General features: G+C 50.9%; 1 protein-coding gene and 1 pseudogene across 1 annotated transcript; both read right to left on the reverse strand.

The window, feature by feature from the left end:
• Nucleotides 1-614: 614 nt before the first annotated feature.
• On the reverse strand, nt 615-16,042 carry Plxnb3 (plexin B3). The gene is made up of 35 exons (XM_021153321.3): nt 15,979-16,042; nt 13,385-14,445; nt 12,905-13,084; nt 11,950-12,078; nt 11,767-11,867; nt 10,720-10,849; nt 10,389-10,545; nt 10,191-10,299; nt 9,993-10,107; nt 9,738-9,863; nt 9,539-9,655; nt 9,154-9,247; nt 8,889-9,058; nt 8,523-8,674; nt 7,579-7,684; nt 6,837-6,967; nt 6,515-6,691; nt 6,218-6,413; nt 5,873-6,112; nt 5,601-5,762; nt 5,381-5,532; nt 5,172-5,272; nt 4,872-5,095; nt 4,539-4,717; nt 4,301-4,367; nt 3,596-3,923; nt 3,358-3,461; nt 3,177-3,273; nt 2,629-2,807; nt 2,326-2,486; nt 1,823-1,970; nt 1,590-1,654; nt 1,447-1,522; nt 1,245-1,319; nt 615-914 (listed from the first exon to the last, which is right to left on the reverse strand). Exons 2-35 carry the CDS (start codon nt 14,438-14,440, stop codon nt 810-812), a joined length of 5,709 nt encoding a protein of 1,902 aa, XP_021008980.1. The 5' UTR covers nt 14,441-14,445; nt 15,979-16,042; the 3' UTR covers nt 615-809.
• A 4,615-nt stretch (nt 16,043-20,657) lies between these two features.
• Nucleotides 20,658-20,780, reverse strand: LOC115030153 (small nucleolar RNA SNORA70; annotated as a pseudogene).
• Between the last annotated feature and the right edge of the window lie 880 nt (nt 20,781-21,660).

Genomic DNA, 21,660 nt, shown 5'->3' on the forward strand with positions numbered 1-21,660 from the left:
ATAGACATACATGCAGGCAAAACATTCATGTACATAAAATTAAAACAGAATGAGATGAGAGTATGAGCGAGACTAATTGTTTTTAGATGAGAATAAAGGGGCAAAAGTGAAGATAGGAGGCTAGCCAGAAACTTCTGAATAAAGTGGAGGGGGCTTGGCAGTGGCAGTACTTATCTCAAGGTAGGAGACACTTTGTCCAGTGTCCTATGATAAGAAAGAACTGGTAACAGTGGGGCAGGCATAGATGGAGAGGACCGTTCCCTTCAGGGCCTGGGGGGTCAGGAAAGGAGGGACAGGGCAAAGTATGAAAGGGGTAATTATCCCTTCTTTCCCCACGGGTGCCAGATTGGACCACTGGACTAAGGCTTGTAGAGAAGCCCTGTGCAGAACTTGGGCATGTCTGGGTAGTAAACCCTGGTATTGGGAGAAGTGACATCCTTGAGCTAGAACATAGGGACGCAGATGGTTCAATCCCCACTCATACCTCTCACCTCAGCTCCCGGTAATACTGAGAGCTGACACTTGGCAGGAAAAGTCAGGGGCTGCAGATTGAGATTGTTTTTAAAAAGATGTGTTTCTACTTTATTTCTAGGTGTGATTTCCCAGCAAGCAAATATAAATACAGTGGGAAAGAGGGTAGGGATCATTATAAATTAGAATCAAGCTGATGGGGGCAGTAGGCACTCTAGATAGCCTTACTGACCCCGCCCTCAGTCACTGCTTAGTCAGAGTCATACGGCACTTTGGTGGTGGATCCTGCTCACTGTTCTATAAGTTGGCAGGTCTCAGGTAATCACTGTGGCCCTAGTTCACAGGTCAGTCACTTTGTATTCCACCAAGGCAGCCACCTGCTGCAGGCGGCAAGCCAGCTGCATCTTCTGGGCCACAGGGTCCTCCTCCAGGGCACTGATAATCTGTCAGGAGAGCAGAGTATACCTGCTTGAAATCCCAACCCCTCTGCTCATCAACGGAGGTCTATCAGTCCTTTTTCCACCTCAACAAGGGCCTGGGGCAATAGAGTAGGGGGTTCTGCTCTAGACCTGCCCAGGGAGGTCTAGGTGAAAACCAAGACCATTTCCCAACCTGTGCTCTTTCGGCACAGGATGGCTCCCATCCTTTTCCCTCTATCTGGGCCACCCCCAACCATTTCGCCCAACACTGTCAGGGAGGTTCTGTGGGTCATTGTCTTGGATACACCTCCTCCAAGTGCCTGCCCTCTCCCCTCAAGTGTGTTCTGGCCTCACCTGGTCATAATACCTGTGGATGTGGTTGTAAAGTTCTCGAAGAGCCTCCAGGCAGTGGGGAGCAGAGGAATAATTCTATGGGTAGCATGTGGGGCAGTGAGTCCCTTATCCCAGACCTTAAGACCCAAGGCTCTCCACTTCTGCTCTGCCAGTAACTATCCCCCTAAATGTGGAGGACTGGGTCCCTTGGGCCATGTCTCACCCCAGAGAGTTCAGCCAGAGCTGAGTTCATCTCTTGATAGCTTGCTGGAGAGCTCTGGCGAATGTCCGCATAGTACCTGGAGAAGTCAGCAGGGTTAGGGACCTACATCTCTGATCCCCAACCCCAAAGGCTCTGATACTTACTTCTCCACCATCTGCTTGTAGCGAGGGATCTCCCGGGCATAGAGCAGTTTGTTCACTGGGGAATCCTACTCCAAGTAGAGGAGGTGAGAAGTGTAAACAGGGAGGTAGCAGAACCATATACACTACCATCTCCTACCTCTATGATGCCATCCCTCTCAGCACCCAGGCTCTGCACTGGGTTTTCCCACAAACTTTTCTTCTATTTGCCTCTGGGGTGCTGCTTCTGCCCTCACCCGGCCCACTTTATGCTCCGAGACCATGCAGGAATCGATGAAAGTCTGTGCAATGACAGCCAAGATGGCATCCTCGTTGTCTGACACTTGTACATCAAAGATGAGCTGTGGGTTCTTCAAGACATTCACCCAGAATCGCAGAAGTAGGCTGGAGGCACAGGTCAGGTGTGGGGATGAGGCCTGATCTGCCATTGTGGCCTCTTCCCCTTGTTTTCCAGCTCCCCACTCCTCCACATGGATGTCTGTCCTGGAGCTGGTGACCTAGGCATCAGTGAACTCAGGCTTTGTTTTCCATAGGAAGCTATCCTCATGGCCCAAGTAATCTGAGCCCGGACCCTCCTATTATTAGTCTAGGCTATAGAATGAGAGCAGAAACTCAGGGTGATACTATAAAGTCTGGGTTTCTATCCTAGACCTGCTACCCTGTCATAATGACTCTGTCCCTCTAAAATTCAGTAGACCACCCATACAGTGGGAAGGAGAGAGATCAACAGGAAAGGTACCTGTTTGTCTTCCAAATGTGCAGGGTCTCTGGATCTTCAATGCCATGTTTCTCTGCCAGCTCATCCAGGAAGTCAAATAGGTACTTAACAGCAATAGGCACAGGCCGATTCATGCTAAGAATGGCCTGGAAGGTGTCATCCACAAACTTCTGCAGGGTGCCCTGTAGGCAGGTTATAAGAACCATGTGAAGGCAAGGTGTAAAGGGGGCTACCCCTGCCTCATCAGAACCATACCTTTCCCAAGCTCAGTCACAACTCCTTTACAACCCTGATCCATTGCATGACTACTTTGGTCACACCAACCTTCATTGAAAGTAAGCGAGTAAGATAGATTTCAGGAATGGCCTTGGCTCGTGACCGTTCTCGTTCTCGATCTCGGAGGCTGCTGCGCCGCACTTTGGCCCCTTCTGTCTCCTCAGTGGCCTTTACCAGGTGCCAGAGCCGAACTCCACCTTCCTCACCATCTTCCAGCATGGGAATGTCTAAGAGCATAGAAGCTTGGTCTCTGTCTTGTGCTCCTTTCCTCAACATGAAACCAAAGATACACAACCCACACTTCTCTTGGGATGAGGTGAGTAAAGAGCAAGGAGGGAGAAGGTAGGGAACAAGAGAGAGATGGCTCAGGAACTTGCTCAGCCTAACACCCCATGTTTCCAGAATTTCCACATCTTGGTTCAGTCTGGAGATCTGGCTACCCCATTGGCAAGGAGGGGTGTGGAACCTAGATAAGGCAGATAGAGTGGCCAGGACTTCTGCTGACCCAGCCTGGGGCTCTAGTGGATGTAACCCTGGGCTACCCCAAGCAGTACTGGGGCTCCTGGCAGATGGAAATGTCTGGACCAAGGACTTACTCTCTCCAGAAGGGCAGCCAGTCTGGCCCAGACTCTGGGAAACAGTGCCACCATTGTGCACCTGAGGAATGAGTACCACTGTTGCTCCATCTGGGACCTGAAAGTGGGGAATGAGATCACAAATTGATCCTAGAGGCAGTCCCTGACCCATCCACCTTGTCCTGTTGCCACCCACTAGCACCTTATAGTGTTGTAGGGTGTTGAGTCTCTTCCAGTGGTTTTGAGTCACAGAGGTCAAGTCCTCATCTGACAGGGTTAGGTGACCAGCTAGGCCTGAGCGCCACTCTGGAGAGACCCAGAGAAGCCCATAAGCACACAGCCTACTTCCTGAGTTCCTCATTAGCAGTAGCTATTCAGGTGTGGAACGAGTAGTGTGGGAGGAGCGGTGAGTGAGCAGGAAGTAAGGCTGGCTTTCTTACCAAGATCTAGGGAGTGCACTGAAGGCCTCTGGGAGAAGGGGGTTCCCTTGTAGATTTGGTCCAACACCTTCTCCTTGACTTGAGTGATGGTGTCTGTATCAAGCACCCGGGCTGGCACTCGATGCACTCCACTGTTCCCTGCTGCCCCATCAGCCTCTGGTCCCACCAGTGCCATCAGAGTCAGGGGCTGGAACTCCACATCCTCTCGTAGCAGGTGGCTGTCATTCAGAGTTCGTTTTGCCTTGCCTGTCACAGCGTCCACAGGGCCCTTGTCCACCTGGTACTTGATGGCTCGGAAAAGCATGTACAGTGGCTCGCCAGCCACTTCCTACAACCATTAAGATGGGCCAGCCATTGACCACAAGACAAGTGGATCCAGCAAGGCCCAGTACAGGACATGGTGGGACTGAGAGAGGTAGTTAACAAGGATGAGCAAAGGCCAGCAAGCTATCACAGGCCCCTGGCCTGGGCCCCAAGCCCTTTTTGTCCCTGCTTAACAGTTGGAGAAGGGGCACAATGCCTTCCCTTTCCAGCACTCTCTTGTCTTGGACCTCTCATAGGTCCATTGAGCAGAGAAAAAGATCTCATGACCTTCATTTGATGGCCCACCCTAAGTCTGAGCCAGGGGTCCTGGGGTAATTTGGGTATCAGTTAGGGAGACCACAACCAAGCAGAACCTCCTAAATGCTGGACAGTGCTCCTCACCTTCAAGAAGGCGTAGAGACAGATAGATAGCCAGTTGGTGAGCAGCTTCTCTACCATGGTCTCCGTCCTGTATGGAAGAAGCCCCAAGGCCCTGGTGAGGATAGTCCTCAGCTCTTCTCTGAGCCCACTCCTGGAGTTCCTGGCTCCTGACCTCAGGGCCTGATCCCACACCACCTGTATTAGCAATGGGTCAGAGGTAAGCCCCTGCCCCTGCCCCCACATTCAGGTCAAGGCCAACCTGCGTAACATGAGCTTGGGGTTCTTGTGTACATAATGGGCCGCTAGGTCACCAAGCAGAGTTCTCATGATGTCGGTCAAATACTCAAGCTTGCTGTGCAGAGCCAGAGAAAGTAGTGAAGCCACATGGCAACGGTCCCGCTGGGAGAAGCTTGGCTGCTCCTCTAAGGTGTGGATGAGCTAGACAGGGAGTTGGTATTCATTCTCCAAAGCACCACACCCTCCCTCTTTTAGTGGCATGTCTCTACCTGGGTCTGGCCAGTCCCCAGTCCCACCTCCCTACCAGCTTAGACTCCCCTGCCCTGCCTGTCCCCACCATCCATGTGGCTCTCACTGTAAGAAGGAAGAGCTTGCTGTTGAGCAAATTGGAGAGTTGTGTGAGACCCTGGCACACGGTGGCACTGCGACTCTCTTCCCCAGGCCACTCGAGCCCTGGCTGCAGTGGGCAGCCAACATGGCCGGGGAAGAAGGCACGCTCAGCATATGTTCGGTAATCCAGGAAGGGAATCCCACTGGCCTCTAGGTCACTGGTGAGGTCTGTCATCTCAGTCATCAAGTCTGCAGGCCAGGACCCATCAAGATGTAGGTTTAGTCCTGGTAGATGCCCTGTCCTCCCACCTGTGTCCCCACACACCTGTGAACTCCTTGCGGCACTGGTCACCCACACCAGTCTCCAGATTCTCCAACTGCACCAGCACCTTCTGATAGTCTCGCAAGGCCTGCTTGCTCTTGTGCCTGGAGCAAGAGGCCAGGCATAGCCACAGGCCCAGACCAGGATGGCCACTGGCCTAGGGCCTGCCATGGGAAATTTGCCCATATGTGCTGATGAGGGAACATCCTCACCTGTACATGAGGGTGAGGAGGAACACTGCAGCAATCAGCACGGCAGCACCCATGCCCAGGCCCAACTGGGCCTCCACAGGAAAGGTGGACATCATGGACTCTGCTTCGTACTGGACAGGGCCTAGAGCCAGGCGCAGGTTGCCCATCTGCACCTGGAAAAAAGGGGCTCTTGAGCATGGACCTGCAGCACGCAGCCCATCCACCAGGGGCGCACACTCACCACAAACTGCGGCAGGGTGCCTGAACCATTGGTGGGCTGAGGAGCTTGTGGTGGTGGCTCACAGTACAAGTGAGTAAGCGTCAGTGTCTTCACCAGGCACTCTCCATCTCCAATATGCACCTGCACCTCCTCCTTGCTGATCCCCAGATTGAGGCCCTCGCCCTGGGACACATAGCAGGAGCCTGAGCCTGTGGGACCCCTCCCTCTGACCCCATCTCACCCTCCTCAGGATGGTGAGTGCCCAGGCAGTGCCTGGCTGGTGGCACACTTACCTCCACATCTAGGACATGGCCTGGCTTGAGGTGGTAGGGGTGAGTAATCCCTTCATGACTAAGTGGAGCCAGGCGAGGATTAGGCTGGTATAGGAATCCCTGGCCCCCACTAGCACTGGCAAAGTCTACTTGCATGTTGTCTAGGGCAAAGAAGACTCGCTTTGGGAGGGCCCCATCTGGCACTGCTGGACTGTGGCACAGGAGGAGGCTCGATGAGTTGACAGAGCAGAGGGTGGAACACTGGTGGGGGTGCATGGATACAGATCAGTGAGTGGTCTTGGTGACCTCCCTTGCCCCCTCCCTGTGGATGGCACCATTCTCTGCTAAAGATGGTAGGAGACTCACCTGTAGTAAGCCACTCTCAAGATGGATACAAGCCTGGGGATCTGCAGCAGGGGCACCACAGCTCCTCCTTGAGTTCACATCCTGGGCCTGAACCCCCAAGGCCTTTACTTTGGGCTCATCCTCCAGCCACACAGACAGCAAGGGCTGCCACACAACATCTAAGCCTATACCCCTGACTCGAATCACTCGTCCACCTCTGTACAGAATTGAAGTAAAAAGAGTTAAAAGGATCTTGGGTAGTTCAGCACTAGTACCCGATCTTTCAAGTGGTTCACTGTGGGTTGGCCAAGAACTCACCCCCGGAAGCTGACACTAGGCTCTGCTTCCACCAGTTGGGGATTGGCTGTGTATCGAAAAGGGGTGGTGAGCAGTTTGCGTTCAACATGCCCAAAGACTATGAGGACCACTGCTTCTCCTGGCTCTCTCTGGGGCATGGTGTGGCATATGATGGCTTCAGGACACACAGGCTCCTGGCTGCAGAGGCAGAGGTTACTAGGGATAGGCATGGTACCACTTCTCTAAGAATTTCAAGCCTTGAATCCACTGCCCCATTGTATAAGAGGGCCATGCAGTTGAGAGTGGCCAGGCCTGGAATAGTTGAGCTGGGTTGGATACTCACATAGGGCAAGGTTGGTCACCCACAAAGACACTGATGTTGCCTCCTGTCTGGAGATACTGCCCATGGATGGTGAGCTGGGTGCCCCCTGCCTGGGGGCCCCACTGAGGATTCAGGCTCAGCAGGACAGGGTCCTAGGGAACAGAGTAGGCTGGAGTAGACACAGGGCCCATCCTCAAAACCCTCCAGCCCACTCATTAGTCTCTTGAGTCAGGGGCCTCACTAGACTACATCTTCCTTCCTGAAGGACCATGCTTTTCTTCAGTTTTGCATAGGTTAGCTTCCCTCCTGTCTACCTCTTTGCTATCACCTTCTCCCTCTTGAGCAGTTTTTACCTGGGACCTCCCAAGCTCTAAGTTCTAGGGTCCAGTCACCAACTTGGACACTGTAGCAGAACTTTTCCTAACCCACCCCTGCCTCCTACTTTCACCCTGGGATGTGCCCAGAGCTCAGGCTAGTATCTGAGGGTATCCCTACTTTCTCCTCATTCCTTACCAGGATTGCAACAAGTTGTGTATGTTCTTCACCCAGGCTGTCTGCTGTTCTTGTTTCTGCACTGCCTGTCTGCCTCCTGGACAGCTGCCAGTGACAGTGCCCTTGTCATCACAACACTGTCCCCAGCCTGCTCTCCACTGAGATCATGTGACTTCCTTCTTGGACACAGCAGCAGTGCTTCCTGCTCCCTTCTGGATCCACTTTGACATCTTTATGTACTCTTCCTTCCCACCTTAGGAAAGTTACTGACCTGGTAGGTGAAGTTCTGGGTTGAGATGCCAGGAGGACGACTCTTAATGGCCACTTGGACTGGCCCAGCAGTGCCATTGGGAGCAGGAGATGTCACACATACAATTCTAGTGAATCAAAGTGTGGTAGCTGCTCAAGCCCCGGGAGAGCCTAGAACAGCCTGCCAGGGGCTGCCTAGAGCCTGTTCCTCCTCTGCTGCCTCTTTCCCTTTTGTGTTCTGACCCAGGACCTCACATTTCCTGGCTGAAATCCTCTCCTCTTTCTTTCTTTTTCTTTTTTTCTTCTTTTCTGTTTTGTTTGGCTTGGTTTGGTTTGGTTTGGTTTTTCTTTTCTTTTTTTCTTTTTCTTTCTTTCTTTCTTTCTTTCTTTTTTTTTTTTTTTGGTTTGGTTTTTCGAGACAGGGTTTCTCTGTGTAGCCCTGGCTGTCCTGGAACTCATTCTGTAGACCAGGCTGGCCTCAAACTCAGAAATCCTCCTGCTTCTGCCTCCTGAGTGCTGGGATTAAAGGCATGCGCCACCACTGCCCGGCTTTTGTGTTTGGTTGGTTGGTTTTGGTTTTTGCCTCCCATCTTTCTGGGTGACTAGGGTTTTTTTTGTTTGTTTGTTTTTGTTTTTGTTTTGTTTTTTTTTTTTTTGTTTTTGCTTTTTCGAGACAGGGTTTCCCTGTATAATCCTGGCTGTCCTGGAATTCACTCTGTAGACCAGGCTGGCCTCAAACTCAGAAATCCACCTGCCTCTGCCTCCCAAGTGCTGGGGTTAAAGGCTGCACCACCATGCCCGCCTTAAAATGTGTAGCCCAGGCTGACCTCGAACTCGTGATCCTCCTGCCTCTGCCTCCTTCAGCATATCCTACCGTGTGCAGCACCACTACTGGCAGGTGACTAGTTTTTGAAGGCCTACTCTGGATAGCATTCCTTTCCTCCCCAGTCTGCTGAGGAGCCTCACCGAGCAGAGATGCGGTAGAGAGAAGGGTCAGGGTTGCAGGGCTGGCCAGCCACAGTTACAGCATTTCGCACATCATTAAAGGCCTGGCCCAGGTTGGAACCCAGGATGGTGATGGCCAAGCCACCTTCTGGGGGACCAGTCAGAGGTTCAATCTGTAGCAAAGAAGGATAGCAGATAGGATTCTCCAAACCCACATCCCACTCTGCAGTGGTGGTGCCCAGTCAGCCAAATACTTAAAAATGTCTAGACCAAACTACTAGGGATTGGGAGTCTGAAGCAAGCAGTTTGACATGGGGGAGTATCAGACAGTGGAGGCAAGGACCTTGAGGAGTGGGGAAGCTAGAGTCTACAGGGGCAGAGTCTCACCACATCAATGCTGGGTATAGGGCATAGCTGTTCCACAGCACCTGGTGGGCACAAAGGCCCATAGCGGCAGGCAGGCTGGCCATCACCACACCACAAACAGCTCAGGCTCCCATTGGCCGCCTGGCAGTGGCTGCAGTCAGGGTGACCCATGGCACAGTCATATAGAGTCACTAGGGAAGGTGAAGCAGCATGCTGAGCCACTGCCCATGAGCTGCACGTCCCCCCGGCCTCCCCAATCTGCCTTGTCACCTCGGTCGGGGCTTACCATGAAGATCACCAGCATTGTCCAGCCGCTGGATCTCACCCCTGGTTACATAGATGGGCACTGGGAGCTCCCACTGAGACATAGAGGGGTAGAACTGCAGGCAGAGGGCAGGGGTCAGGTTTGATCCCTGACTTGGGATATCTCTGCCCCCTGCTTCTTCTATAATACCTCCTTAAAATGGGTGTGATAGTCCTTTGTTTCTCTAAACAGAGGGACAGAGGCTGCAGGCACACTGATCCTGGCACAGGGTGGGCTTTTGTAACTAATGGTAAAAGATGAAGAGGAACTAGGCAGAGCGCCCCCCCTCCCCCTGTGTGTGTGTGTGTGTGTGTGTGTGTTCATTTGAGTGAATAGGGGCTGCTCAAGACACCAAGCAGCTTTTCACCTGCTGGGCCTGGCAGTGAATGAGGCCAGAGTCCCTGGATGTCTCCTCTAAGGAGGCAGGTAGCTTTTGCAGTTTTCCAGGCAGCTCTAGCCAGCAGTAGTACAAGGCAGGCAGACCCTAGAAGGTAAAGATATCATAATGTTAGTCTTGTGGACATTGTCTAGTCTTCCATTATTCCCCCATCCACCTGACTACTCACTTGGAAATAGTGAAGGTTCTGAATGTGCAGGGTCACATGGCTCTCCCAACCCACAGGCACCAACTGGGGACTTGCTAGACCCTGAATCTGGGGGCAAGCTTCTGGGCCACGAACCAGGATGTCCACCTAGGGAAAGGACAGCCTTAGCTCTTCAAAATTGCATGGGACTACTCCTGGGTATCTCAGGTACTGTCCTGCTGGGGTGGCCTTCTGGATTGATCAGGTACAAGGAGCTTGTAAGTCGGTCATACCCACCTCCTGGGCACTGTAGACAGCCTTTTCACCCTCTGGGCAGTGCTCTCCATATACACAGTGGCTACTCTGGGGGCACCAGTGGCACCGCCACAGGCTGCTCACACAAGTGCGGCACCTGAAATGGCAGGGGTGTTTTCAGGCTGGGTGCCATTTGGGATTTCCACCCTTACCCCTCAGGAGTCAGGCCCAGGAACTCACGGGGCAGCCACTTCCAAGGCCTGAACAGCACTGCAGTCATAGAAGGAGAATGTGGTGGCAGTCAATACCACATCCTCAAACATCAGGGCCAGGGGCAAGGTGACATGATCTGGAAGAAGACAGTAGTGGCAGAGAAGGTCTTGTAGCTCTTTCCTACTGCAGTTCCACCCTGGGATCCCTACTCAAGGGTCCACTCACCTGAGCCTGGAGGATTAGGTGGCATCTGATCTTGAGGAGGGGTGGTACAGACCACATGGGGTTCTTCCACCTGAACTAGACTATTGTAGTCCCCAAAGGCACAGTGGAAGTATTCATCCATGGCCAGGGTGGGCAGCCGAGGAACAGACAGAATGATCTGTGACACATGAGGGGGATACAGGAAAATAGATCTAGAGTAGAGTGCTGTAAGTGCCATGCTGGGGCTGTGGAAAGAGGCAGCTAGGGCAGAAATGGACAGGAAACAGCTAACACTATGCTCCCATGGGGAATGGCCTCACTAGCTGCAAGACCAGCAGTGTCAGCGCCTCACCTGACCCTGTTCCTGACGGGGGTGTTGGGCTGGTAGCAGGCTCTGGATGTAAAGGCAGTGGTTGTCTTCATAGCTCCACAGCCAGTGGTTTGGCTGGGCTGCCCGTCTACACTCGCCTCTCCGAGTACACCTGCCAAGCAGAGCATCCATTGAGTCACCTTGTGAGTCTCAGGTTTCCTGGCATAAGGTTAGGAGGATGACCTGTCTGGAGCACAGTAAGGAGGAATGAAAGGAACAGAAGGCTTCATGGCCAGGGTGCAGGTTGTAGTCTTAATTATAAGTAAGAGGAAAACACTATCTTTTTCCCTCCGTTCCTCCCTCCTTTCCTTCCTTCCTCCCTCATCCCCCCTCTTCCAACAAGGGTTCATGTATGTCAGGTGTGCCTGAAACTATAGCTGAAGGTAACCTTGGATTTCTAGTCTTCCTGCCTCTACCTCCCAAGTGCTGGGATTACAACTATGCACCAGCAGGCATGCACCATGCAGCATGCTTCTAACTTATATGTGCTAGGAGTTGAACCCAGAGTTTTGTGCATGCTAGGCAAACACTCCACTTAACTGAGCTATATACCCAGCCTATACTTCAGGGTTCCATAAATGAGTCCTGGGCTGACAGTCCAGGTTGGAGTGGGCCAAAGAACACCAGCAGCAAGTCATGGGTTCTGGGAGACATCAGAGGCCTGGTTTAAGGTAAGACTACAGGAGTAGCTGGGCATGGTGGCGCATGCCTTTAATCCCAGCACTTGGGAGGCAGAGGCAGGTGGATTTCTGAGTTTGAAGCCAGCCTGGTCTACAGAGTGAGTTCCAGGACAGCCAAGGCAATATAGAGAAACCCTGTCTCGAAAAAAACAAAAACAAAAAACAAAACAAACAAACAAACAAACAAAGACTACAGGAGTAAGAGGTAGTGATTCAATGATCTGAGATGGTATTAAGGAGCTCAGCAACACTGAGCCAAGCTGGCCTTTTGGCACACCTACAGCTGCTTCCATGGACAGTTTCTTGGACTCCCCAGTGTTTGTTGGTTCAAGTCTGGGCCCATGCTCACCTTCCCTGAAGGATGCACCAACCACATAGTGGGTCCCTGGCCTGGAGGCAGGTAGTGCAGTTAAGAAACTGAGGACAGGCTGCCACAAGTATCCGGTCTACCTGGATGGGCAGTGAGAGAGAGATAAAGGTGGTTACAAAGATGTGGGCCTCTAAGACATCCAGCCCCAGAGACAGGCCTTACCTGCTGGGCAGTCAAGACATAGAGGTGGTCTCCACTGCTGTCTACCAGCAGATCTGGACTGATGGCTGAGCCTGGGGGCCCCACTTGCTGGGAATGGTATACCTGGCCATGGGAGCTGTTTAGAAAGACCTAGATAGGGGCACAAAGATAAAGCTGGACCACTCTGCCAAGCCAAGGTCAGTTCTATTGTTGGCTTAATGCTGGCCATTGAAGGCACATGCTGCCAGGCAGTGGTGGTGCATGCCTTTAATCCCAGCACTTGGGAGGCAGAGGCAGGCAGATTTCTGAGTTCGAAGCCAGCCTAATCTACAGAGTGAGTTCCAGGACAGCCAGGGCTATACAGAGAAACCCTGCCTTGAAAAAAAAAAAAAGACACATGCTTTCCTGGCTCCATAAAGACTCTGAGAAAGAAATCTGTTACCCCAGAGCCAGACACCCCCTCCTGATAGGCCATTAATGTAGAAACATGTCACTTTCTCCCATTCAGTACCCTCAAGGTTAAGCCATTCTCTAGAAAATAACGAGGCTGGGGCAACAGAGGAGTCCTGGCTAAGACTCTTGAATACAAGCCATTCTATCACATGTGGTGGGCAGCTACAAAGACAAAACGTTTACTGGAAGGCATGTTTTACCTTAGAGAAAATCCTGGGTCCAGGCTACTTCTGTGCATCAGGTTCTCTGGGCCTGCCTACATATCATCCCCCATCCACCATCAGCACCAACCTCATTGGTTAGAGAAAGCACAGCTGCCTGCAGAGGTTCCTAGGTAGTTTTCATTTGGGAATCAGAGCAGGAAGTAGGTCCTACCAGATGCCCAGGTGCAATGAGGCCTTCTGACCCACAGTAGAACACAGCTGAGAGATGGAGTATCCTGGACCACACATAGCAGAGCTACCAGGCCTAGCTTGAAAGTATAAAGGCCATCTAAAACCATTCCCATTGGTCAGGATCTCACCTTATGTAGCTGGCCCTGGGTGTCTCCCAGGAAGGCTATCGTGTGCCCATCTGTCTGGAGAGCAGTCACTGCACTGATGGACTGTCCCAGTTGCAGCAGAGGCTGGGCCTCCAGGGGTTGGCGGCCTGCGATGGGGCTCGGGGTGTGTTCATCACCACAGGGGTATGACTCGGGGGAGTCCTAGATAGGCAAGGCGTAGAGAATCAATTTTCAGGAGGGAGTGGGTAGGCACTCCCCTGGGAACATAGGATACCCCACAGTCAGTGAGAAAGGGATTAGGAGGAATTGAAAGGCTGAGAGCAGATCAGAGTTTCGAGACATAGCCAACTGCTACCTATAGATCTACTCAGCTAAGAGGTAAACCAGAAGAGTACTCTGTCCCATGTCACAGAGGGAGAGGGCTGGCAAAGCAGGGCAAGGCACAGAAAATGAAGATAGAACCCCCAGTCAAAATTTGGGAGCCAGGCTCTCACCACTCACAGGAGGCAAAGTGACGCAACGGGACGTGACACCATACTCCACAGTGGCTTCTTCCATGCCGCTAGGACCCTGACCACCAGTGGTATAGCAAAGTCTCCTGGCTTGTTCCATACTCCTGTCCAGGTCAGCTAAGGGAAAGGCACACAGGGCTGCCTGTGCCTGACTTGTGCCTGCTGAAAATGCACCTAGCAAGGTGTCTGGAGTAAGGAAGGCAGCCTGGATAAGGCCCTGGCCACGGCAGGTAAGTGGCATTTCCACATAGGAATAAAGGTTGACATCTCTGAGGCAGACACGAGCTACATAGGAGCGATACTCAGTCTGGGCCCGAGCCCCACGGCGACGGAACACAAAGTAGGCAGAATGAGCATCAGAGAAAGCTCCTACATAGCTATTGTTATAGTCTGAAAAGTCACCCACCACAAGTCTTCCCAGTCCTTCACTGGAGAAAGGCTGTGGCCCAGCCAGCTGGCGCACAGTTAGGGGTGGCACTCCTGCTGACAGCTTGCCTGCCAGGCCTCTGGCCACCAGCAGGAGGTCTCGGCCTGGCAAGGGCACCACTAGGCCTACTGTGGTCACTCCCAGGGTATTGGCAGCCACAAACTGCCCATCACCAGGGTCCTCAGCCTGGTACAACACTTGAGTCACATCCCCAAGGCGCCGCTTTTCACATACACCCTGCCTCACTTGCCCACAAGCCACCAGTTCCTGTGTCCTGCTGCTCACCAACAAGAGCTGGTTGGCATTATCAGTGAGCTGGGCCTGCGGGCACTCAGCCAGGTCACGGAAAGGCACACAATCAGGACTGTCAATGACAGGGCCAGTGACAGCCACAGACTCCATCTTCAGCTCAGGGCTGAGCTGAAAGAGGTGATTCACTGCACCCACGTAGAGTTTGCCCTGGTCTGGTGCCAGCACCAGGTGGTTGAAGCTGGTGTTTGGTACAGAGAAGCGATGGACCCTGGTCAAAGGCAGCAGCAGCAGGAACAGCAGCAGCAGGTGGAGGCTGAAGGGAGACCAGGGAGCCATCACAGGAGCCTGGAGGAAGTCAGTCAGCATAAGACCTGATGGGAGAATGCTGGAAATGCTTCATTCTTCAACAGGCAGAAGTGGGCAAGGGAGAGAATGGGAGCTAAACTAGGAAAGAGACATTAGCAGAAGAAGGCAAAAGAGGCTACAGAGACAGGGGAAGGAGGGGAGGAAGAGAGAGGAAGAGAGGAACAGTGGGGGGACTTAGAGGGAGGCAGCCAGGAAGAGGACAGAAAAGACAAAGAAAGTGTCCTAGGGATAGAGAAAGAGACAGGATGGGGATGAGGACACACACAAGGAAAGAATTCTTTCATCTTCTGCTTTATTTGCATGTAGACTAGAAAGAGGACAGATCCTGAGAAGCCATAAAGGCATGACAGAGGAATTCTGAGTGACAAGGGCAGGAAAAGGGAGGGAAATGGAAAAAGGAAGTCATGTCTGCGGGCAACTAGATATTGTCACCTAGACAAAAAGACATGATGATAAGAGAAGCCAGATCAGCCGGGCGTGGTGGCGCACGCCTTTAATCCCAGCACTTGGGAGGCAGAGGCAGGCAGATTTCTGAGTTCGAGGCCAGCCTGGTCTACAAAGTGAGTTCCAGGACAGTCAGGGCTACACAGAGAAACCCTGTCTCAAAAAACCAAAAAAAAAAAAAAAAAAGAGAGAGAGAGAGAAGCCAGATCATCACATGCAAAGACAGGATACCCATGGCAAACGGGACAGGGACAGAAAACCCACTCTATGCAGTCAGAACCAGCTTCATATAGGAACCTTCACTAACTGGACAAAACAGCCAAAAAGAGCTTTGGCTTCCGGCCAAGATGCAGCTAGACATAGGCACACTACTCCCAAAACAGAAATGAATAGGTGGCCAGGGCCAGGGCTTTAGACCACTACTGGGTGGCCAGTATAGGGGTGAGCCAGCCTAGATGGTTCTAGGGGAACTGTGAGGCACTAGGAGGCAGCTCAGAGTACAAGAGTGATGGACCCCAGCATCTAGAGTCTGTGGAAACCTAGTTTTAGAAGGGTCCTCAATGTAGGAGCACTGATGAGAAGAGCCATGAAAGGTCAGAGAGAAGGGAAGTAGGGAAGAGGTAGCCCCAGGTGAGTGGAGAGAACCTTGAGTCTGAGGCACTGAGGACAGGTGCCAGTCCCCAGCTCTCCTCCAAGAGCAGTCAGCAGCAACCACTGACCAACTGCCTAACTAGGTGACATCCAGACAGATTTAACCCTGCGTAGAGCTCTAGAAAGAGGGCAGGAGCTGGTTGAACTGAGTTGGGATCACCACAGTTAGTCATGTGCCCACCAGAAGCCACCCACTGCTACTCAGAAAGACCCCAAGTCACCTTATCTCAAGAGCACAGAAAGGAAATATACTTTTCTCTAATGCCCATGTATCGCTGTGACAGAGGTGGGTGTGTGTAATGGAGGAGATGGGAGTTGTTACCCAAAAATGCAGAGGAGATGGAAGCTCTCTGCAAGACTGCTCTGTGCCCTAGTCCAGGCAAATTTATCCCTCTCTGCATCTCTTTGGGACACCTTTGGGGACATAGGGCCCAGACACTTACCACCACCACGGAGTGCAGAAATGGGGTCTCTTCACATCAGCTGCCTCAGGGCAGTGGCGACGGGCACAAGATGGCTGTGGGGGGCATTGTCCTGAGTGGGAGGGAGACAGTTGAGGCTCAGCCCCATTCATGGTGGCCCTGGGGGAGGAAGGAGGCAGGGGAGGGGGCAAGGGCCTGGAGATCGGGCTCCACCACAGCTGGCAGCTTTGTCAATAGTGGCCTGGCCAAGGCAGCCCTGCCTCCACCCCAACAATGTCCCCTCTGTCCAGAGGCCCAGGCCAGGGACCTGCTATCTGGTGTTCTTACCCCCACTCTGGCTGTTCTAGCCAGGGAGCTCCCTGCCACTCCCCGTCTCCAGGGAGAAACCCCCTGGGATGTAGAGACAAAAGGACAGGGTTTCCTTGAGCCAATTTTCCCCATGTGGTTCACAACTCCTGTGCCAGTTGCAGAGTGCTCCCTCCCTGAGTTTCTCTGAGTCTCTGTAAAGAGCACTGGGTAGCCCTTAAGCCCCCACCACAGGGCCAAAGGCACTGAGTCCCTGAAATGCCAGCCTCAGCCTCAGTGTCAGTAGCCTTGGTCCTGGCTGAAGTGCTAGTGCCAGCTGTCAATGCCTGTCTTTGTCCAGGCTAAGGCAGAGGAGGCACTGACAAAGACAGCTCATGGCAAAGACCTTCTCCCCCGCCTACTGGCTTGAGAGAAGATTGTCCCCACCCAGTCCTACCCCCAAGGACTGGCAAAGCTGTGCCAGGTACAGAATGGTAGTGGGGAAAACCAGAAGAGGATAATGCACGGGAGGGGCTGAGGCAGGGAGACCACAGGGGACTTTGCCAGGATTGAGCCCTGGGCTTCAGACATAGGACCAGAAGGTCCGTCCTCCCGGATGGGTCTGGATCCTTCGACCATAAGAGGGAAGGGAGTGTCAGTAGCAGCTGGCTCCTTTGCTGCTCTCATAGGGCACCTTGGGGCCAACTAGCCTAAGGGCCCACTGTACAGGGACACTTTTACTTGCTTTAGAGTCTTTGCTACTTCTTTAGTTCACAGTAGCAACAAGCTCCAGGGTGAAGTGGCAGGTGGCCTTTACCATCTGGCTGAGCCAGTTGGTTGATGGTGGGGTGGGGAACCAAGCAGACAGCCTCCTTACATTGTACCCAATTCCAGGATGATGCCAGCTTTCTCATTTGGGGTCAGAAGTTTGGTTCTTGCTCTCCTAGCTCCACTGCCAACGCCCTTGGGGGACATCATGCCTGCAGGTATCATATAGGTATCACTGTGTTGCCTGACCACCATTGCTTGGCTCTAGCTTAGTCAGCCCTACAGACTCTTGCTTCTCCCTGTCCTCAGCAGCTTTGAGGCAGTATTCTTAGGCTCAGTTGTTCCTGCACATGGTGCCTAAACCAGCCCTAGATCCTACCTACCTGGTGGGCCACCAGTGATCTGAGTAGCAGCTTCTGTTCCAGGAACAGTCCCAATGGAGCTCTCCTGCATGTCAATGCAATCATGCCCAGCCCGAAACACCCAGCTGGCCCAGGTTGGGAACCCAACCCACCCTTGGCTGCCCCTTTGCCCAATAGCACAAGACAAAATTTTGATCCCCTTCACTTGCTTCAGCAGGTGTCTGAGAGGACTGGCTATAGGTACACAACTGGAACTGCTAAAAACAGGCTACCATCCAAGGTAGGCATTTCATAGCTTCACACAAAGTTCCCATTGACCATCTAGAGAAAAAGAAAAGGTTAATATACAATTATATTAACACATTTTGTCCTCTCAATGACTCCAGAAGGAGCTTTGGTCCTTTCCTTCAGGGAACAGGTGGGAAAACCAAGGCAAGGAAAGTTTCACAGCTAGTAAGTAGCAAGGCTAAGAGTTACATATAAGTTCCAATGTATATCCATCTGGCCACGTGAACCTGTTCTGTTGAGGAAACAAGTATTTGTACTCTTACTGGAGCATAAGATTGGTAGAGGGTGGGCTGTAAGGATGCAAAGGTCAGCAAATCATGTTCGCAGCTGCTGAGCTCCAGAACTTGAGCTTGCTTTCTCAACAGCTTTGCATATGGTCAACTATAAGCAGAGGGTCCTGGGACAGAGAATGTGGGGAGGCCTAGATCAGAGATGGAAAGATGGAAAGAAACAAATGTATTACAGATGTGTTTGCTGGTGTAGACATATGATCTTAAGAGCCTGATACTGAATAGGTGCAAAACTGGGAGAATATGGGAGTTCTACCCTGACATGTCCTTTCTCTAAAGCAGTGAGAAAGTGCATGAAGATGAGGAACAGAGATGAAAGAATAAAGATGAAGGACTACAGATGAGGGGGAGGGAATGGTTAATGGTTAATTTCTGGATTTGAGATGATAGCTTGGATTAAGAAGACCTGAATGCTGATGGTGGTTTATATAGAAAGTTTCAGAGCTATATAGTGAGAGTCTATCCAAAAAAGAAAGAGAGGGTCGAGGGGCAGGGAGAAGAGGAAGAGGAGGAAAAGAAAGAGAAGGAAGGAGGGAGAATGGATGAAGAGAAAAGAAAAAGAAGAAAACACAAACATCTTCAGTTCAGTTTTGAGAATGTCTTTCTTGATCCATGAAAATGCATCTATGGACAAGTAGCCTCATTCTCTGTAAATGCACAGATGAATGTCCTGCTTGGGCTTCTTACATGCCCTGCCCCCACCCCCACCCCTGCAGCAGACAGGAACAAATGCAGCTGCTAACATCATCAGTGACCTATACTGACTCCAGGAACAAAGATCTTATACAAAGGAAATTATGTTGCTGTAATCCTGCACATGGATGGTTCCTTTGCAGATGTGTCATTCTGTTCTATACAAGTCCTTCACAGACCAGCTGTATGCAAGTCTTATTGATAGTTAGGGAGGCAGCCTTTACTGTTCTGGTGCCATCTCCTGTCTGTGTGCTGCGGTTTCCAGATGCTGGCAAGGGACTCACTGACTGATCAGAAGACAGATGAACTTCCTGGCTCTACCAAATCCCACTGATACTGTACAGATGTGGTGTCTTCAATACCCCTAGTGCACTTGGCATTATTTTTTTTATTTTATGTATATGGTTGTTTTGCTTGCATGTATGCCTGGTGCATGGAGACGCACGCCAGAAGATAGCATCAGATCCCCTGGAATGAGAGTTACAAACAGTTGTGGGCTGCCATGTGGGTGCTAGAAAGAGAAAAGAGAACCTAGGCCCTTTACAACAGTAGCCAGTACTCTTAACTACTGAGTCATCTCTTTTTTTTTAAATAAGATTTATTTATTTATTACATGTAAGTACACTGTAGCTGTCTTCAGACACACCAGAAGAGGGCATCGTTACAGATGGTTGTGAGCCACCATGTGGTTGCTGGGATTTGAACTCTGGACCTTCGGAAGAGCAGTCGGGTGCTCTTACCCACTGAGCCATCTCACCAGCCCCTGAGTCATCTCTTTAGCCTTAACATTTAGCACTTTCTTTTTGGAAACAGGGTCTTACTGCATAGCCCTGGTTGGTCTGAGACTTAATCTGTAGATCAGGCTGGTCTCTAACTAATAGAAATCCTCCTGCTTCTGCTTCCTAGGTGCTGGGATAAAAGGTATGTGATACCATACCTGGCAGAGTTAGAGTTTATTCAAGGAATTTAAGTATGGATTTTAAGCACTAGAGTTAAGAGAAAGAATGGCACACAGAAGAGAGTAATCCACACCAGAGATGACTATTTATATAGTTTATGAGGACCAAACCAAAGGCTTTAGGCATGTTGGTAATCACTCTAACAAATGAGATGTATCCCCAACCCACTGTTCTTGTGTTTTTCTTGAGACAAGATCCAGATGTGTAGCTCAAGCTAGTCTCAAAACTTAGGATCCTTGATCCTCTTGCCTACCTCTTGAATGCTAGGATTACCAGTGCGTGCCACCAGGCCTAGCTTGACTGCTAGCTTCCAGTTTCTTCATCTTCTTATTCTATTATTTTTTTTAAAGATTTATTTATTTATTATATGTAAGTACACTGTAGCTGTCTTCAGACATTCCAGAAGAGGGCGCCAGATCTTGTTGCGGATGGTTGTGAGCCACCATGTGGTTGCTGGGATTTGAACTCTGGACCTTTGGAAGAGCAGTCGGGTGCTCTTACCCACTGAGCCATCTCACCAGCCCTCTATTATTTTTTAAAATCAGACAGGATGGGAGATTTATTACTGAACATGATTTGGTGGTGTGTAGGAGAGTACCACAGTGGAAGGCCTCCAGAGGACAAGGCCTGCCATTTGTCCAGGGGATCCTGATTGGTGATATACTCGACACTACAGGCACCAGGAATGAGCCAATTCTCAGTGACCATGTCTTCAGTTCAGTCTGTCTTCAACGTAGTGAAGCCCTAAATCTTTGAGATATGGAAGGGGGGGGGGGGTGGGGGAACTCAGTGAGGAGGACCAGGGCAAGAAAGTGGGAGGAAGGTGATTAATAACATTATTTACCTTCCAGCAGCCAGACATTTTGAACTTGGCTTCACCTAGGGCCTCAATCATGTGTTCCTTATTCTGAAGCACGACTCAGGTGAACTTGATGACTCCACAAGTGTGAATCCTGGCCACTCTGACCTGGGAATTTCCTAAGGCATCATGTGTACCTGTCTGGACCCTAGATTGGGGACAGCATGGAAGTCAGAGACTTGAATAACTGCCAGAAAAGTGTCTCCAAGGTCCCTTAGGGCAATCCATATAAGTAACGGTGAATTCACCCCCAAGGAGCCTGCCATTTGCAACCATTGCACAGCAGGTCCCCACGAGGAAAGTCAGCTTAATTGTTCATGTGTTTGTGTGTGGTTGGTGGTTTTTCAAGACTGAGACAGGGTTAAGTAGCCCTTCCTGTCTGGGAACTCATAAGACCAGGCTAGCCTTGAACTTGGAGATTTGCCTGCCTCTGCCTCCAGAGTGCTGGAATTAAAAGTGTGCACCACCACCTGGCATCTATGTATATTTTTGTGTGTGACCTCAGGCCCTTATATCTAAGAGAGCAATCAGACCATTGAAAGCACATGGAGCCCCTAAAGATGAATGGATAAAGAAAACAAATGGTATTGGTTCTCAGGAGTATAACTCCAATATCATAGGGCAAATTTGTAGCTAGAAATATCAGGAAGCAAAATGCTCAATGTTTTCATTGTGGTAAATTTGGGATTTCTAAAAGAATTATAAGGCTAAAAGATTCAGAGCTCAAAATAACAGGTACATTGACTCTAGTAGGTTCTGGTTACTATGAGCCACAAAGGGTTCCAGGATATTGTAGCTGCTGTGGAAAGGCCAAACAGTGGTTGATGGATTGCTGGTCCAAGAGAGACAGATGAGGTAACCTCTTGCCATCATGAAATGAAAAAAAAAAAAAAAAGAAGAAGAAAAAGAAAAGAAAGAAATTTAATATATATATATATATATATATATATATATATTGTTTTTTGTTTTATTTTTCGAGACAGGGTTTCTCTGTATAGCCCTGGCTATCCTGGAACTCACTCTGTAAACCAGGCTGGCCTCAAACTCAGAAATCCGCCTGCCTCTGCCTCCCGAGTGCTGGGATTAAAGGCGTGTGCCACCATGCCCAGCTATCTATCTATCTATCTATCTCTATATTTTTTTTTTTGATGTAAAAGCATGAGGTAGTTTAATGATGGAGCTCCAGGCCGACATGTATC

This window comes from Mus caroli, unplaced genomic scaffold (assembly GCF_978045245.1).
Source record: "Mus caroli unplaced genomic scaffold, Mus_caroli_1 scaffold_5, whole genome shotgun sequence".
NCBI lineage: Eukaryota > Metazoa > Chordata > Mammalia > Rodentia > Muridae > Mus > Mus caroli.

What these genes read in the sequence shown, in the direction of transcription:
- Plxnb3 (XM_021153321.3), bottom strand. Translation starts at nt 14,440, where the DNA reads ATGCTGACTGACTTCCTCCAGGCTCCTGTGATGGCTCCCTGGTCTCCC. An exon ending in CAATGCTGGTGATCTTCATG is followed by an intron (nt 9,059 to 9,153) that starts GTAAGCCCCGAC and finishes CACCTTCCCTAG; the next exon opens with TGACTCTATATGACTGTGCC. An exon ending in CACATTTGGAAGACAAACAG is followed by an intron (nt 1,971 to 2,325) that starts GTACCTTTCCTG and finishes CTGTGCCTCCAG; the next exon opens with CCTACTTCTGCGATTCTGGG.